Source organism: Hyalella azteca, unplaced genomic scaffold (assembly GCF_000764305.2).
Source record: "Hyalella azteca isolate HAZT.00-mixed unplaced genomic scaffold, Hazt_2.0.2 contig11184, whole genome shotgun sequence".
NCBI lineage: Eukaryota > Metazoa > Arthropoda > Malacostraca > Amphipoda > Hyalellidae > Hyalella > Hyalella azteca.
In genome coordinates this window covers 15,173-32,606 of record NW_025941192.1, presented here as the reverse complement: position 1 = coordinate 32,606, position 17,434 = coordinate 15,173, and the positions used below count along the sequence as shown (strand labels likewise).

The window sequence follows — 17,434 nt, the reverse complement described above, 5'->3', positions numbered from 1 at the left end:
GAATAATTAATGTAGGCGTCAAGTAAGCAAGTCAACTTGTATTTAATGATATTTTAAACACGCATTTGTTACAGACGGCATTATAGCTGCTACGCTTGATCTTATCTATAATATTTATGAACAGCATTCAGGTGCGGAGATGGGTTTACTATCTAATTTCACTTGCATAATATAGTTGAAAAATACAGTATCTTACCCTCAAATGAAGTCAGAATAGAACTTTGATAAAAAAAGAAGAATTTTCTATTGAATACATGAAAATGGACTTGAAGAACATCATATTTCACCAAACATCAATTCGACGTGAAAAATCTCGAGTCATGCAAATTTTTTAATCGAAATTCGCAGAAAATATTTCTTAGGACCAACAGCTAAAATTATCTGTGTCTAATTATTCCAACAGTATGAAGTCCAAATAGTTTGGGAACATCGTTCATAATCATCTGAAAAACCTTTACTCTTTATATTGATTGCAGACTGTTGATCTGTCATAATTCAACCGCGCATATATGATGCATTATCAATGATACTTATTTGTCAGTGTGAATCAAACTGAGAAAGTACGCAGAGTATTTGAACCATGTATACACTGGTACACATGTTTCCAATTAAGTAGCATACGAGCAGATGTTGGGTCTCATTGAGTGTAAACATACAGCTGCTTAATGCTCTCTGGTGAAACCTGACCCATAACATGTACAATTTATAATCGAGCTCGCCCCCGTAACGATTCATTTGAAAATAAATCATTGAACGTAATCTGATGATCGTCACATTAAATAAGTGTTTGCATAACTAAAAAAATAGATGAAACCCCACAAAAGTAAATTAACTGCATTATGATCGCTTGATATTAATTGAGCAAGTTTCTACGCGTTGAGAAAGTTATATTTTCTAACATAGTTTTTAATTTTTTTCCGCATAAGATAAATATTATAGAGCAGCGCAACCGAAAGAAAGTTTTGTCGTTTCTTCGGTCAGGCATTGCATACCGTAAATCTCGGCCACTGCTCAACCAAAGATCAATTAAAAGTTTGGTACTCACGATGTTATGAGTTGAACACCGTAATAAATTCTTTTGTTTCTGCAAATGTTGGAATCTTTGTGACCGCCGATTTCAGTTAATGCTGAGAACTTCGCAAGCTCTGATGGACGCCGTGAAGCCTGCCTGCCTTACACTTTGATAGATGAACACAGCTTTGCTCTAGAATATGAACTCCTTCTGAGAGCCTTCCTAGTGCAGTCTAGAACAAATTTTGTCGATTAACTACTAGCAATGTGAGGTAATTCTAGGTCAAGAAACTTGACCAGACACGCTTCTCAATTATGTCGCCTAAAAGTGGCTTTGCGGCCAAAGAAAATTCGTCACTGGACTGAAGTCATCATGGACCCGCTGGATATAATTTGGGTCTAAGCAACTTTGTCGGTCATGCTTTTCACGGAAAATCTGCCCCTGTTAATTGAGACCGAACAACTAAAACAGCCGATCTTACTCCTGACTGTTCTTTGGTTTATTGCTGTACTGCGGTGGAACTGCGTCTCTTCCATAATAAACTCTAAATCAAAAATCGAGGAACGGATTCCGTGTGTTCAAAGTTTTGTAAAGACTTGTAATTACTGGATTTCCATCATTATTATGAAGGTTGAGTTTTTGGAGTGGAGAAAAAGTATAACATCTATATATAGTTATAAAAATATGCCGGAGGAAACTGCAAATTCTGGCACAAGCAATCGGAAATAAATCAAACGGATAAATAAGGAGATAATAGATAGTGAGACGGTGTATTGCAGTATGCAAAATGTGCACAATGGAATAGACTTAAATAAAAAGAATTCGTGAAATTTGCGGCCTTAAACAAATATCAATAACACTAATAAAAAATTCACAGGCGCATCTCAAAGGTCGCAAAAAAATACAAAAATGCCGAAAAATGAACTCCGTAGAAAACGTCTCGCACGACTGAAATAAAGTAAATAAATCTATAGGGAATGACAGTGAAATTTATGAATATAATTTTTTTGCAGATGCCTATATTCTAAAAAGATACAAGAGTAAATCAAATGATGAATGTAGAAATCATGTAAGTACACAACTTTTCGCTATTGTACTTCTGAAGGTCATTTGACTAGTAGTGCAATATGTGACGTATAGCTGTCTTTTTCCGAAACCCGACTAGACTTGAACTATAGATTAAAGTTTTCAATAAAAGAGCGTCGGCACAATTGGAAAAAATAAAAAATAACATAAAAAGTAGCCTAAAAATAAAAAATAACATAAAAAGTAGGTTGTGGACATATGTGAGCAGAGAAAGAAAAGCTCGCCGTTACTTAGTCATTAAAATAAGTAATAATTAAAAAAATGAGTAAGTAGACGCAATGCTTGTTGAATCAAATGACAAAAAGCTAGAAGCATTCATGAAGCTACAATGAAAACCAATATTGATAACAACTTTAAAGAAAAAAATGAAAGTTGTTAAAAATACTTCGAACTTCATGCAGTTTAATGTAACCACGATATTATCTTGAACTTTTTCAATGCTTAGATAATTTAGAACAAAACGAGGACTAAATGTGAAAAAACATAGATAATGAAAGGAAAGATTTAGATCCTCCTTTACATTGTCCCGGACATCAAGGGCTCACCGAGAAAGTTTTGGTAATAAGCTCTATTTACAATTTACAAGTGATAGTTCTACTCGTTATTGTACTCAGTCGCGTATAAACAATGCAATTATGCCCTAAATCATAATGTCTTGTACTGCTACTCGGAGACAAGTACATTCGTACGCGCTCAACTACTAACAGGGACAAAATCTCAGCCATTCCTAGTGCATAAATGAGTGCAGGCTATTTACAGTTGTTAGGAATACGTTATCATATGTACATTTCGTCATATTGCAGAGCACTCTTCGTTATTATACAGTATAAGTAGAACGGTTTCAGTGTTATGGTAAGTATATATTAAAAACAGTGTAGACGTAAGCCAGTTAGTGACCTCGAGAAAAGACGTTTGTTAAGTAGTAACGGGTGTAACCTAGTAAACAAGTTATATCAAGTTAACGATAGGGTAACCGCCTAACCATAATTCAAGTAACATTTCTTTTATCATAAAGCAACAGCGGTTGTAACTTTCAAACGAACATGTTTAAAATCAGTTTTTATAATATTCAACTAAAAATTATCAAGCCCGAAAATGAACTACATTGAAAATAACGGGATTATGTGGAATAAAATATTTCTACTGCTAAGGAAAAATCGAAAAGTTGATCAGAAAACCCAAACCGAATATTATCACATGATTTTTTCCTGGAATATTTTAGAAATGATCTTACAGACTAGTTATGCTGGAATACCGCAAAATAAATTAATACAATTGAAATTAGGTTATTAGATATAGATACCTTTAAAGATTTGAATCATTAAATCATCGTTATTTTACAATTGGTAATACAAGTAACAGTTACAACTATCAACACACAGCATAGAAATGAAGAAAAAACACGGAAATATTGTTGGCAGGAATGCTTTACATTTTGGAATGTCATTTTGTACATCAATCATTATGACTCATCATCATCTCCGCATTAAGCCCAAGAACATATCATCAGGCTCTTCAGTGATCACTCCTCAAGAACATCTTCATGGATTACTTTCTTTTGTTGAAGGATTTTCGCGAATTTGGATCTTTGGAAAACAAAGTTTCTCGGGAGCTTTTCGCCGGAATATTGAGTGCGTCAAGTGACCAAACAACTCACTAAAATATTTTAAATCCTACTAATTGCAAATCTAACTTTTATCAACTTTGCGCATATTATTTTCACCATTCAATTTTAATTTAAACATGTGATTAGCGGGCTCAAAATTATTATTTATGAATCCTCTGATATGCCCGATTAGAGGAGTGGGTTTTTAGGAGCAAGGTTCCCGAATTCGGATTTTAATTTCAACTGTTCAGCCCATGGCGGGTTACACCATAGCTTATTAGGCTCGCATTTGTGTTAATATTTATTGGGTGTAAGCCAGTCGCGAGTTAAGTAGTTAGCCAACGGATTTTCTTGGCCTCACATTGACTACACATTTCTAGCTGTGAATCAGCAGCGGCAGGATTGTGCTTCATACTTCCTAATTCTGCACCTTGAATGCAACAAAGATAATAATCTTTGTAATGTCTTTAAATGAGCTAGGTAACGGCAGGTCTTTGTCTATTATGCTAGGAATTCTATCAAGTTAGCACCACCTACGTACACTAGGCATTCTTGAGGTACCACGTCAGGCGACGATCGTTTAGAGTTAACACATCTTAAGTTGGACAATTCTGAGGTAGCCGTGCCACGATAGGCAATTCTATTGTGACGATTCGTTCGCTAGGACGAAGTTGGTAGTTTCCTTCATCTAGTAAATTTGACCTCAGTTCTACGCCGCACTAGAGAAACATCTCGTGATCTTAACCGTGTGGGTTATGAAATTCTCGCTTGTATCCACCAATGCCTAAGCAACACTAGATTAGCACCGACAAACTAAGACATATATTCTTATATCTGCGGCACTAGGTCTAGGTAAGCCTAGGCATCTCTCTGCCCCTATTCGAGTTGCTCCAGGAAGGTGGGTGACTTGAAGTAGTCGGGCACTGACTCGTCAAGGCGGGCGATCACTTTGTAGATAGCTTTTTTCCACGACGACTCGCTGTCTTTGCCGTCTTGGATCGCCTTGAAGAATTCCTTCAGCGTTTGTTCAGTCACGAACCTAAAGTGACCTGGGATCTGCTGGAACAGAAGGAAACCACTCAACTTCTTGCTTAAATTAAAAAATTTCCACGAGGGAAATTGTAGAAAAGGCTTGATATCATCTTATTTCAAGCTATATTTTCGGAATACTGAGGTACTGAGCTGAAAAATGAAATGCAAATACAAAATTTCTTTATGGCAATAATTGCATCACACTTTTTTCCGCAATACAAACAAATTTGAGTAGTTTGCTGAGGGCTAGAAATTCATGTATGAAATGTTTAAAAATAACCTGCACTAAATACGATGCTAAATCAATGAAATTAAAGTTAACGAACTTTTTGTTACACAGTTAAGTTATACAATTTCGCACGAACCTCGAGGTGGTTGTTGCGGTTGTAGTGAAGGTTAAGGACCCTGATGAGTTCAGAGTCGATGGTGACCGTGAGATCATCGGCGTTCTTTGCACCTTCACTGAGGGCTTGTCGAGCGTGCTTCTCCATCTGGATGTAGTAGAACTCTCTGCAAAAGATAAAAAAGAAAAAAACTTTGTTACTTGTTATGTAATCGTAAAACATTGTAAAGACATCGAAAGTAAAGGCTCATCATTTCGATTTAGAAATCTCTGAAAGAAAACAAAATAGTACGTAATTATTAATTCTCTAATGAAAAACGATGTGAAAACATAGAGAGTGAATAATTTAGAAATGTCTGTAGTAGAACCCTTATAGAAAAATTCCTATAAGAAAACGAAAAATGAACAGGTGCTACAAAGAAAAAAATAGTCGTTTCCACGCATAATTGTGATAAGAAAATAGCGATAATTGAGCGAGCAAGAGAGTGTTTACCCGACCTACCCCGACACAGAGGCCGTGCTGTCATAGCGGTCTAAGATCTCAAAACTTGCCTAATTATCCCTTAGGGTGCACTTTGGCGGCCTGATAAGTTCCTTCTCTTTCGAGACCGAAAAAAACGCAAAGACCAGAATCGCAGCCAAACACAGCCGATAAAAACTAATTAAAGTCGACAAACAATCTCTTCGATTAGCGTAGCTTGATTTTTCCACGATTGATAAATGGTTAAGCTTGCAGGAATATCTGGAGATGCGTTTGCAAGCAGTTTGTGACGACATTGCTACAGTTTGTGTTTGAAAGCAAAGAAGAGCGAATAGCTAACATGAAAATAGTAGAAAAAACGCTTATGATGTCAAGTAGTTTTGTACCGATGTTGATAAATTGAAGAAAACTTGCTAATTTTTTGTGTTACAGATTACTCAAAGATAACTGAGGACGGAGTATTGCCTTCAGTATTAAATCAAGACATTTTTAATTGTTATCCGTGTAGGGATATTCACTGATTTTCACTGTAGGAAAATGACCCCGTAATGTTAGTGGCATCACTAGTGTGGTACTAACGTTTTAAAAGAGAAATGCAATCGGCAAGCGACTCGGTTTGAACGAGCCGCATGAGAACAATAAGAGAGCCTGGCCTTATGACGATAACAAGCTTTAGAGGCCGCTCCAAAAATCATCGCGCTCTCCCTAAAAGTACCATAAAAAACCCAAGTAATTCGCACTGCAAGGCTTGTATCTTTCACTCTTGGGTTGGTTAGGTGGAAACGTGTTGGGAGCGCTGCAGTTTACCAGCTACATAGTATATACAAATTTAGGTTTCGGAAGACAGTATATTTCATGGGAGTTGCAGTAAATAGTAGGTACTAGTTTGGTTATACTAACCACTTTGCTATTGATTATTTCATAAATTCACACACGAATAATCAAAGAGGAATGCCGAGCACTTCCTATAGATGCAATATAGGAAAATTCATTCCGCTTTAGTAAAAAAATAATGAAAAAGTAAATGCAAGATACCAAAAAAGGAGTTCTTCACATTGAGTGTATACGAGACAGAAAATGCCATGCAAGCGTAAAAAAAGATTTGCTGATATAACCTTGACATACGACAAAATACTGTCATAAAATATTTTAGCCCTTCGGATCACGGTTTCGCAGAAAGAAGGATCATGAATTACGGAAACCTTCGAGAATACGACAAGGATTGCCGAGCCGACCTTTTGCATTGCTTGAGGAGGTCGGCTGAAGCATCGGGTCTTTGATATGGCTTGTCTTTTTCCTCCTATGAATATTTTTAATGAGGTGCAAAGATGCAGCGGCGAGGCTTTCAAAGGAGCATCCGAGGCAGCATTGCAGCCTGCATATCGAAGACTTGAGACTTCAGAAATAACCCCTGCCGGGAAAATCATCGAAGATTCATACAGCTAGAGGAATAAAATAAGAAAATTTTGGCGGCTAGAAGAGTAACGCGAGAAGATTTTGGCGGCTCGAATCGTAAAGTGAGAAGATTCAGGTAGCCAAAAGAGTAAAGCCAGAAGATTCCGGCAGTTGGATGAGTAAAGTAGTAAGATACTAGCAGCACGTAGAGTAATATGAAAAAATCTGTGAGCTGGAGGAGTATATTGCCAAGTATCGATGATTCATGCGCAATGACTGAAATTTACCTGAAGCGATAACAACTTTTGAAGAAAGGTAACTTTTCTAAGAAGCGCTCCAGATGGAAGTGCAATTTCTTTTGTGGACTGTTGGTCAAATAATCGCTGGCAGAAATCATTGCTTACAAGGTGTCTTTATAATGACGATGCAGAAACGGGTTAACTTGGAATTCGTTTACTTTCAACAATCCGTTCTATAAGGAATGCGATAATCTTTTGGAAAAAAATAATTTGAACTTTTCATCATTCCAACACATCCCTAAAAATAAAAGAAACTACTATATAGTGAACCTGAGAATCAGCAACCACGGTGTATGATAACCTAGCCGTTTAGCTACCTAAAAGAACGTGAATCTGGAATGCAGGCATTAGTCTCACTAAAAAACAGAAGTGATCATCACATCATCCGCATCGCGCCGCCCTGGAAAAGTCGGCCTGGCGTTCTAGTCTTGCAGGCTGTTGGTGGGAGTCCATCAAGTCTCTCTAATTCCACTAATGAAGGAGGCACGAGTCTTTTGATGCTCGAGACGCTCCTTGCTAATTGATCGACGCCATGCGATCAGCCACATCCCGTCATGCATCGATCCCTTCTTAGCAGATTCTAGGCGTCCTTCATGGTGAGAAGGATGCTCTCTCATGCGTCCTTCATTTCAAGGAGGATCCTCGCTCATGCATCCTTCATCTCAAGGAGGATCACCATCCAAGCGTTCATCATCTCAAGAAGGATCCTCGGTTCCTCGCCTATGAGTCCTTCATTTCAATCTTTATTCCTGTATTTATTGTAGATTCTCGCATGTATATTGACCCATGCATGCTTGACTAATTCATGATGGTTTAGGTCCAAGTGTCGTCCTCCAATGCAGGAATTTTTCTAAAAAATTTGAAGTTATTCTAATTAATAGACAAAATGTAAGACTTGAAGTCGGTCTGGTGGCTGAGAACGAGCGTCATGCAAACGAAAGACAGAGAGTGTGAGGAGGTAGGCTAGATATATCTTGTTTCTGTTCCAGAAACAAGCGTTGACTTTGGGTGATGTTGGCGGGGAGGGGGAGTGGGAGGAAGAAGGGGGAGGCCAGCCGAAAACGAATGCAGAAGTCGGACATGAACAAAAGACTGCAGCGGGGAGGGGTTTTATAATATTTCGTCTTCTGTTAGTATTAAAATGATATTGAGAAGGTGGAGGAGTATGAGGAGGTAGGGAGTGTAAGAAGCAGGCAGCAGTCATGACGCCTCATTCAAAAATCAATGCGAGGTCCTCAAGACATGCAGTCATGCTCGGCGCAAGACGCATTGCATGCTCACCACCCCATGCACCGTGAGCACAACCTTCTTTTAATTCAGATTGGATGAAATTTTTATAATATTTCGTCTTCTGTTAGTATTAAAATGATATTGATACTTGGAGTCAATATCAAATATTCCAGCAAGCATTAGAATACTTGAATGAAGAATCAAGTATTACAGCAAGCATTTTTTTAATTAGGTAAATTGGTACATAAGCAAAAAAATTTACTGAATTTCTTCTATTAAAATCACTCACTTGCAGCTGCATTTTATCATTTTTTTATGTTTAACGGGTGGAAAAATTTTCAATTAATTCAAGTATAAGCACAAGATTTCATACGGACAATGGATCCTATTTCCCATTAAAAGACTCGAGCTGTGATTTCTTTTTCAAAGTAGAAAAAAATTTAAGTAGTAAAAATCAACGTTAGTTGAACTGGAATTAAAATATTCCTTCACACAAATTTTGCTTTGCAATGAGGCACGACACTGGAAATGTCGCACAAATAACAATCAGATTTAGAAACATAATAAAATATTTGCATTATGTTAGAATCAGAGAACTATTGAAAGTGTGACGAATAAGATAACAAGTAAAAGAATACACGATAAAGGAGAGACATGGAAGTTTACAGTGCATGTCGGGCGCATTTTTTTCGCCTGGTTTCTTTAGAGAGCCGCCATGAGGTCTTGAGGGCTCTCGACAGCATTCAAGACACTGCACGAGTCTCTCCCTCTCGCCCCGGCTGCTCCTTCATCGATTTTTTCCTTCGTATTCTTCTTTAATTTTCGTGCCGCGAATGCAGGCAGCGCCATGCGCGAAAATGAGCTGACCGCGTCTCGGTAGCGCTGGCTTAAAAAGTTTAGTGAATGATGTTGCATGGAAATAAAAAATCCTGAACTGGAAGAACGCTTCGGATCTATTTTGTTTTTAGATTATTATTTTAATGAAATTCATGTATTGAATGAATTGAAGTGACCCACAAATGAACAATAAATATAATTACGCGGAAATCAGCTTAAAATTGCTTCATTCCGCCAGAAAAATTTAGTCTGTTGCGAATGAAAAAACAGCGCCATTGAATGTTGCCATTTTTTTATAATAAATGGTAGCCCTAGAGCAGAATTTGCATTCATAATAAATTCCCCGGCGTATACCAATCAGATTTGTAAGCCGCTAGAGTGACAATAAACATTGTAAGCTGCAGCGAAGTGAAGTAACGCATGAAAATCCAAAGTGTTGATAAAAATGGACGACGATCGCATGAGGATGTTTTGCAGAGCGCAGCTGAGATTGGTTAAGCAATATAAATTATCGAGGGCATCGAGAGGTACAGCAAGGAGTGAGGGGAAACAGAGGTGATGAGGGGAGAGAGGGCCAAGAATACGACGCTCGCATCAGCAGACGAGGGAAGTCCAAGGTATAGTAACGATAAAAATTACAATATGTGAGTAAGGATGATCAAGGTAAAGAAAAAAGCTCCCAGAAAGAAGCGGGGGAAGATAAAGAGCAAGAATAGTAATAAGACGTGGAGGGGAGCGTAGTAAAAATGATGAAAGGGGAACAGAACTTTACGAGGAGCACGATACGAGAACAAACAGAGTAGGTACGACAGATGAGAGATGCTGCTTGTGCTTAATGAACGAATAAACGAACGGGGCAGAGGAAGGGAAAAATAAAAGACCACACAAGCGCAGACGATGGCAAAGGATGGAAGATTAAATGAGGGATGAATTTACAGAGTAGATGCGAGACGCGTGGATGCTGGGAAATGTATTTATATAAAAGTGCGAAAGTATAGTGCAAAAGTGATATAAGGTGACAAAAAGTTGAAATTGGTCCTCAACTCAAAGTTGGAACACCTAAAGTTGAAGTGTTTGTGAATGTTAGTCAGAACTGTAAAACCTATGCATCAGAGATACATTTTTTACAAGCAAATACTACAGAAACTTGTTTGATGAGCTACTGTTATAAAACAAGACAATTGAAAGAATACGAAAATTTCAGGAAATTATCTGTGAGATTTTTTTCTTCAGGTAAAAATGCGCTGCATGATCTCAACGATGATAAAAATTCAACACAAAAATAAATCCTCTGAGCTTCTTTAAAATGTGATAAAATTTTCCGCTATAATGTGCGAGAAATACCATTGTCTCGCACAATTGAGAGAAAAAAATGAAGCTTCTGCTTTAACTAACTGGAAACTTTGTAATAACTAAGTTATTAATTGCTGAATAATAAAATGTGGATTACCGTTAGAATAAACAATTTGCGAAGATAGGCAGGCGAGAGTTCATATGAGTATCAGTTTAAATATTAACTTGATGAGAGGTGACTCCAAAAGTCACCTTTTACTGGATGCATTTTGAGACCGTCAGGACAAGCAATCAATAGCTCGTAGTATGTAAAGTTTGCAAGCTTGTGCAGCTATCATTATTTTAAAAGAAAATTAATGTATGAAATGAGTAGAAATGATCTATGAATTTATTTAATTCTTGGAGTTTGAAGACAATTGTAATAGTTCTTGGGTGAAGGATACGGCGGAAATGCAGCCCGAGGTGTCGTTCTATCATTAGAACACAACGAATAAATTCAATGCAGAAAACAAGGGAGTCTTTCTTAAAAAGGCGAGCTACAAACACAAGAAAAGTTGGGGGGAGAGGAAGAATACGAATTAAAACTCTAAATAAGGCACGTTCGAAATAAGTGAAGAAAATGGATGATGAACCCCATCGAGGGTAAATAGAGTAAAAGGGAGGACAAGCACAAGTACGACAGCAATTAAGCTAGGAACAACAGGCAAAAATTCATTGAAAAATGCGAAATACGAGAATGTTAACAAAATTACATTACTTTTATTTTATATGATGTAAAACGAGCAATGCTAATGGTGCAAAATCACATAATTGAATGATTTCCTTATTATTTTCAGAAAACTTTTATATACATGATCGTTAATGTAATAAGCATCCATGACCACTTCATCTCTTATACTAAACTCCGTCGATCATCCCATTTCATGCCTTAAGTCCTTGCTAACCCATTACTATATTCTATACGTCCGCAACATTTTCATAAGGATTTCAACTGAATTTCATTCTACGCCTTTCACATTTCTTGTTTCCACTCAATTCCTTGATATCTCACGTTCACATAATTCCTTGATATCTTCCTTGTGCCTTCACTTCTCACACTCTTCGTCACGCAGCCTTCACTAGTCCAGTGCAGTGAAGGCGTTATTACACGCAGCCTTCACTAGTCCAGTGCAGTGAAGGCGTTATTACACGCAACCTTCACTAGTCCAGTGCAGTGAAGGCGTTATTACACGCAACCTTCACTAGTCCCGTGCAGTGAAGGCGTTATTAAAAGCTTTGTTTTAATTCGTGGCCGGAGAGAGCAAAAGTGCAAAGCACACACGCTTCGAGCCTCCGAGCAGTGCATTAAGAAGCGAATAAGAAATAACGCTTAGAATTATACTAGACAAGAAGAAAATAACACGTAATATCATGATTACAACCATGATCGCATTTATTATTGTTCACATTTTGATAAAGCAAAATAGATACAGCCGCATGCAGAATATCGCTTGCAATGTCCACAGTTTTTAAAGACAATTTCCAGAGACGAAGCAATAGCAACTGTACTGATGATTGTTCATCTCAGTGTTGTTTTTTTTCGAGAGGTTAATATCAGACAAAATATGTATATGATCACAATGCTTGAAAATTTCTCTCATGAATACTAAAAATATTTACAAAAAAAAAAATCAGCCAGAAATACAAGCCGGCGTTTGAACGTCAGTATGTTTAAAATTTATGAACAATTTGTTACCGATCAGAGATTGCTTGCGACAATCTTTTTCTCGGACAAGAAGAAAGCGATGTTTTCTGCTATATTTTTTACACAACAGCAATATTTTCTGGTATATTCCAACACAACATTTTATACATTCTAACATTTTACTTGAGAAGCTTTGGTGAAAAGACAACTAGAAATTATTATTTCAATCTGGAATCCTGTTCATATTTCGTAAATTTATCTCAGACATTGCAACATATGATCGATAACTCAGATTTCAATGCGTTGGCGGAGACATTGTTGAAGCTGTGTCAGTAATAACAGCAAGATTCAGATCTCCGTGTTACAGTTATAAGTCCTTACAAAGGACGGAGCTACAATGTGGAGACTGAGTAAGTCTGTCCGCCGGGATCAGGCCGTCTTAGGTCCGAGAGTCAAGACAAGACGGAATAGCTTCCTTGACCTCACGGGAATCAAAGGACTTGGAACGGGAATTAGAACGAGCGTTATGGGAACGTGGAAATATATTGGTACGATACCCAGATGTGAGAGATATAGATATTCCAATAATAATTTGTAATTAATCAAGTGTAATACCCTCAAATCCTGTTACCTTCTCGAATGAGAAACATTAAAAACTGAACACAATTTTCGATGAAAGCCTGTTCTAGCCTTTTAATCCATTTGACACAAAAAAGGTAAAAAAGAGTTAGGGGTTCTTCCAAATGTAAGAACCCCTAAAAAATCTCCATCTAAGCAACGAAGGTGAAATTCATGACGTTCATTTACATAATTTCCTTGTGCTATGAAAACAAATCTTTCAATGATGACTAAAGCATATCTTTCTTTATCACACGCGAAACGTCAAAAATTGAAAACAAAGGTTAGGAACTCCCACAAAGCCTTTGTTCGGAGACTTGAATGGTAGGCAAGATTGGGACACTGACGCGATACTGCAGGACAAGGAAAAGATAAGGCGACGATAAGGCGATGATGAGGCTACGATAACGTGAGATAAAGGCAAGTTTGCTACACTTGATTGTTTGCTGTGGATAAATCTTGCAGACGGTATCGATATTGCCTCGTATCGAAGAGGCGGATATATCCTGTAGGAAATTACCATCGCGTCAACGAATGTCAGTAAGCGAAAAAAGTACAAGCTTCAATTAGGAAGATAATGAGTCAAATGTTATTATTCAAAGGTGAATGTAATTTTTTTGCAACCTATTAGTTGACATGAATGGAACTTATTATTTTTATTACCAACGAAGGTATTATTTCATGCGATCATTATGACACGTACCGTATCAATAATTGTATTTATTGATACTCAATGTCAGTACATCCGAGCAAAAGTTGTCTTGTACAAAACCAGCAAAACACATCTGAAGAAAAACGTTGTTATGAGGTAGAAACTAATAAAGTAGTAACAAACTAATTAAGTAGTAGTTCGTTATTTAATAATAATTATCAATAATAATTGATAGAAGCCCGTCGCAACCACAATAAAAAGTAGCAATAATAGAAACTGAATATTCAAAGCCTCGTTACGCAAGAATTTCACCAACAAAGACCTACAAATAGATGGATATTAAGACATTCGCGTACATAATTAGATGCGTGGTCAACAAACCAAGGAAGCGCGAGGTAATTAAGAAAATGGCAGGTAATAGAGAACAAAGAAAGAGTCGACGCAAGGATGGAGTGTAAGGGCGGGTACAACCCCTCAGTAATTAGAGCCTGGGTAAACAAAGGGGGAGTATCGAGAGACCAGGCTGTCGGCAAGCCAAGGAGGCCGCAACGCACGCATAAAAACCAACCAAGGAATTGACGCTCGGCCATTACGTCGCTAAGACGTGACGCACGTGTCACCCTCGGCTCACACGTCGCCAAGACGTGACGCACGTGTCACCTTCTGCTCACACGTCGCCAAGACTTGACGCACGTGTCACCTTCGGCTCACACGTCGCCAAGACTTGACGCGCGTGTCACCTTCGGCTCACACGTCGCCAAGACGTGACTCACGTGTCACCTTCGGCTCACACGTTGCCAAGACGTGACGCACGTGTCACCTTCTGCTTACACGTCGCCAAGACTTGACGCGCGTGTCACCTTCGGCTCACACGTCGCCAAGACGTGACGCGTGTCACCTTCTGCTTACACGTCGCCAAGACTTGACGCGCGTGTCACCTTCGGCTCACACGTCGCCAAGACGTGACGCACGTGTCACCTTCGGCTCACGCGTCGCCAAGACGTGACGCACGTGTCACCTTCGGCTCACACGTCGCACGTGTCACCCTCGGCTCACACGTCACCAAGACGTGACGCACGTGTCACCTTCGGCTCACACGTCGCCAAGACTTGACGCAGGTGTCACCTTCGGCTCACACGTCGCCAAAACGTGACGTACGTGTCACCTTCTGCTCACACGTCGCCAAGACTTGACGCACATGTCACCTTCAACTCACACGTCATAAATTTTCACGCGTAGCCGACGCATTAAGTGTCATATCTCCGAATCAAATATCGCTTTTGACTCACGCGTTTACCTGAGTGAGTGTTACCAAAGATTCACATGTCACGTGCGGTTAAACCGTCGCTCACGATTTAAGAATCACCTTCGGTTAGAGAGAGCTTCGCTCATTATTCACGCATCGTCATTTAATCATCGCACTCCTCGATATAAGTTAGCATGTCTTCATTGCATATATTTTCATCATACATATAAATTCAATGTTTCAATACAATTCAATGTTTGTTATGTTTTCTTAATATTTTGGAATAAAATTTCAGATTCAATATGTACTTACAGTATGAGGGCTACCAAAGATCATAACTCGCCATGGTTTTTCTATCGCACTTTTTCTCGCCTAATTTCGAAAAAAACGACCTAAAATTGATTATTTTTAATAAATTTTTTACCTGTAAAGAAGCTGTATCACTATGAAAATAAACAATTTTGAAATTCGTTCAATTAAATACATCCTTTTTTGTGTAAGTTGGCGACTTTAATTACGGTAGCGACTCACGTGTTGTAGAAAGTAATGCGACAATTAAATAACCAATCTACGGCATAAGGGGAGCTTTTCTCACAATGTCTTAGAATTTCTTTTCAATGTTACTGCTTAGCTAACACCGGATACACTTAGCCGGCATGAGGAGTGAACGTAAGGCGCTAGGAGCGATTAAGGATCTCAAGTGGCGAGCCTTCTTCATCTTGAAGAGTGAAGATTAATCGAGGAGACTGTGAGGTGACCTAATCTAATAGAATGATTAGACCAGAGGGGCGAGACACTCCAGAGTAATGGAAAAAGAGAGCGTGGTCGACATCACAGCCAAGATAAACTAAGGAGTTAAGCTGTAATATGTAAGTCAATATGGATGCGTCTTGAAGACTTCTTGATTGGAATCAATTAAAACGGTGCAGTTAAATTTTTTAATTAATAATTTATTAACTTACCTCTGAAAATAATTTATAAAGAAATTTCTTTAAGTTTGAAAATACGAAAAATTTGAAGGCTCGTGCAAGATATTTATAATCAAAAATCTACTTTGTAATTCAAACTGGTAGCGACGACATGAAAATTGCAATGAAGCGTCAATATTCTACCTCTTATCTTAGATAGAGAGCTGAAGAAAAAAGTCGACATAAATAAAAGAAATATTGCAATGAAGAAAACTTATGAGCAGTTATCATAATAAGACAATCTAAGAACATCTCGAAAACAGCAATAATATTGAAATGAACTGGATTGAAACTGCAAAAAAATGAAGTAGAAAGCATTCGGAAAAAATAGGGAATAGTTATTATTACAATAGGACTGATAAATGAAAAAAGCAATAGAATTACTTAAAAGTCCAGAAATTAAGTTCAAAACTGTAATGCATGCATTACATGCAATATTCTTCGGTAGGAGAGTTAAGTCTCACCTGAAATTGGAGAACCACTTGACGAGTTGCGCGGTGTTGTTTTTGTTGAATTTGATGTCTGGGAAGAAGGTTTTTAGGACAGAAGACGATGGGTATCGAACATAGAAGAACATGAGCTTGGCCTTCCTTAGATGCATGGGCGTAAGTGTGCTCGAATGCGCTGTGGAAGGTCCAAAGAAGGCTGCGTTAAGAGAACCGTAGAGAAGGATATGGTTAGACAGAGCCTGAGTGTGTGCAAGTCCTAACGTTTATTTATCATTTTAAAAATCGTTAAAGGAGAATAAATGGAAATAGTTTAATTTTATCGGCAAAAAAAACAATTATTAAATGAAAATTTCATGAGGATATCACACATATTTCAAAATGTTTTAATAAAGGCGTAAAAATGAGTTGAATTCGTTTTAGTCAAAATTACTTATTGGACAATGAATTGCAGATAATTTGTTAATGGTAACAACTTATGAGGTTATAAAAGTCCGTAAAAATGAAGTGCCACAACTAATAAATATATATTATATGATTATAATAACATTAGTCATTATTACACATAATGAAAAATCATTCTATTTTCTTCTATTTAAAAACAGAAGATTTAGAAAAATGATAATTTAGAAAATTGAAAATACGAAGAAGCGTGATTTAAACCAACTAAATGCTAATAATTCGAAAATAAATTCGTTATTTTTGTATTTCTAAGAAAATTACAGATAAATAATAGAAAACAACAAAAATAAAACCCCGCAAACCCAGGAAAAGAAAACCCAACGGAATTGGGGTGAAAAATCAAACAACCTAAGGAAAATTTTTGAAAAAAACCGGAAACAAAAGGTAATAAATTAAAAAGTAACCAAGCCTAAATTTAATCGGAAAAAAAAAGAAAGAAAGAACAAAAAAGAAAATAAATGTTTTATTTATTAATTTAAAGAATAAAAGTTGTTGAAGACAAATAAAAAGCATGAAGTAGCACGAAGTAGCCAAAATCGAAAAAAATTGCATGTAAAATATTAAATAAAAATCTGTAAACCACCCTCAAAAAATGAACGAGACCAGAAATTCAAATTTAAATATAACACACTTGAGTCGACATCCGCGAACTTTTCGTCAGCCAAAATTCGTGCAACGGGAATTTTAATTTAGATCTGGCTCAGCAGCCTTCATAGAGGCTTTCATCCATTCCTTGAAGAAATG

The 17,434-nt window shown here is 37.5% G+C and overlaps 1 protein-coding gene across 1 annotated transcript in view; it reads right to left on the bottom strand.

Moving 5' to 3' along the window:
- Positions 1-1,768: 1,768 nt before the first annotated feature.
- Positions 1,769-17,434, bottom strand: part of LOC108674803 (homeobox protein prospero) — a 30,156-nt gene continuing 14,490 nt past the window's right edge. Inside the window, exons 3-5 of the mRNA XM_047882736.1 lie at positions 16,247-16,427; positions 5,102-5,246; positions 1,769-4,763 (exon numbers count right to left, since the gene is read on the bottom strand). Of these exons, the coding sequence (XP_047738692.1) occupies positions 4,581-4,763; positions 5,102-5,246; positions 16,247-16,427 (509 nt within the window). The 3' untranslated portion in view covers positions 1,769-4,580. The remainder of the gene's footprint in view (positions 4,764-5,101; positions 5,247-16,246; positions 16,428-17,434) is intronic.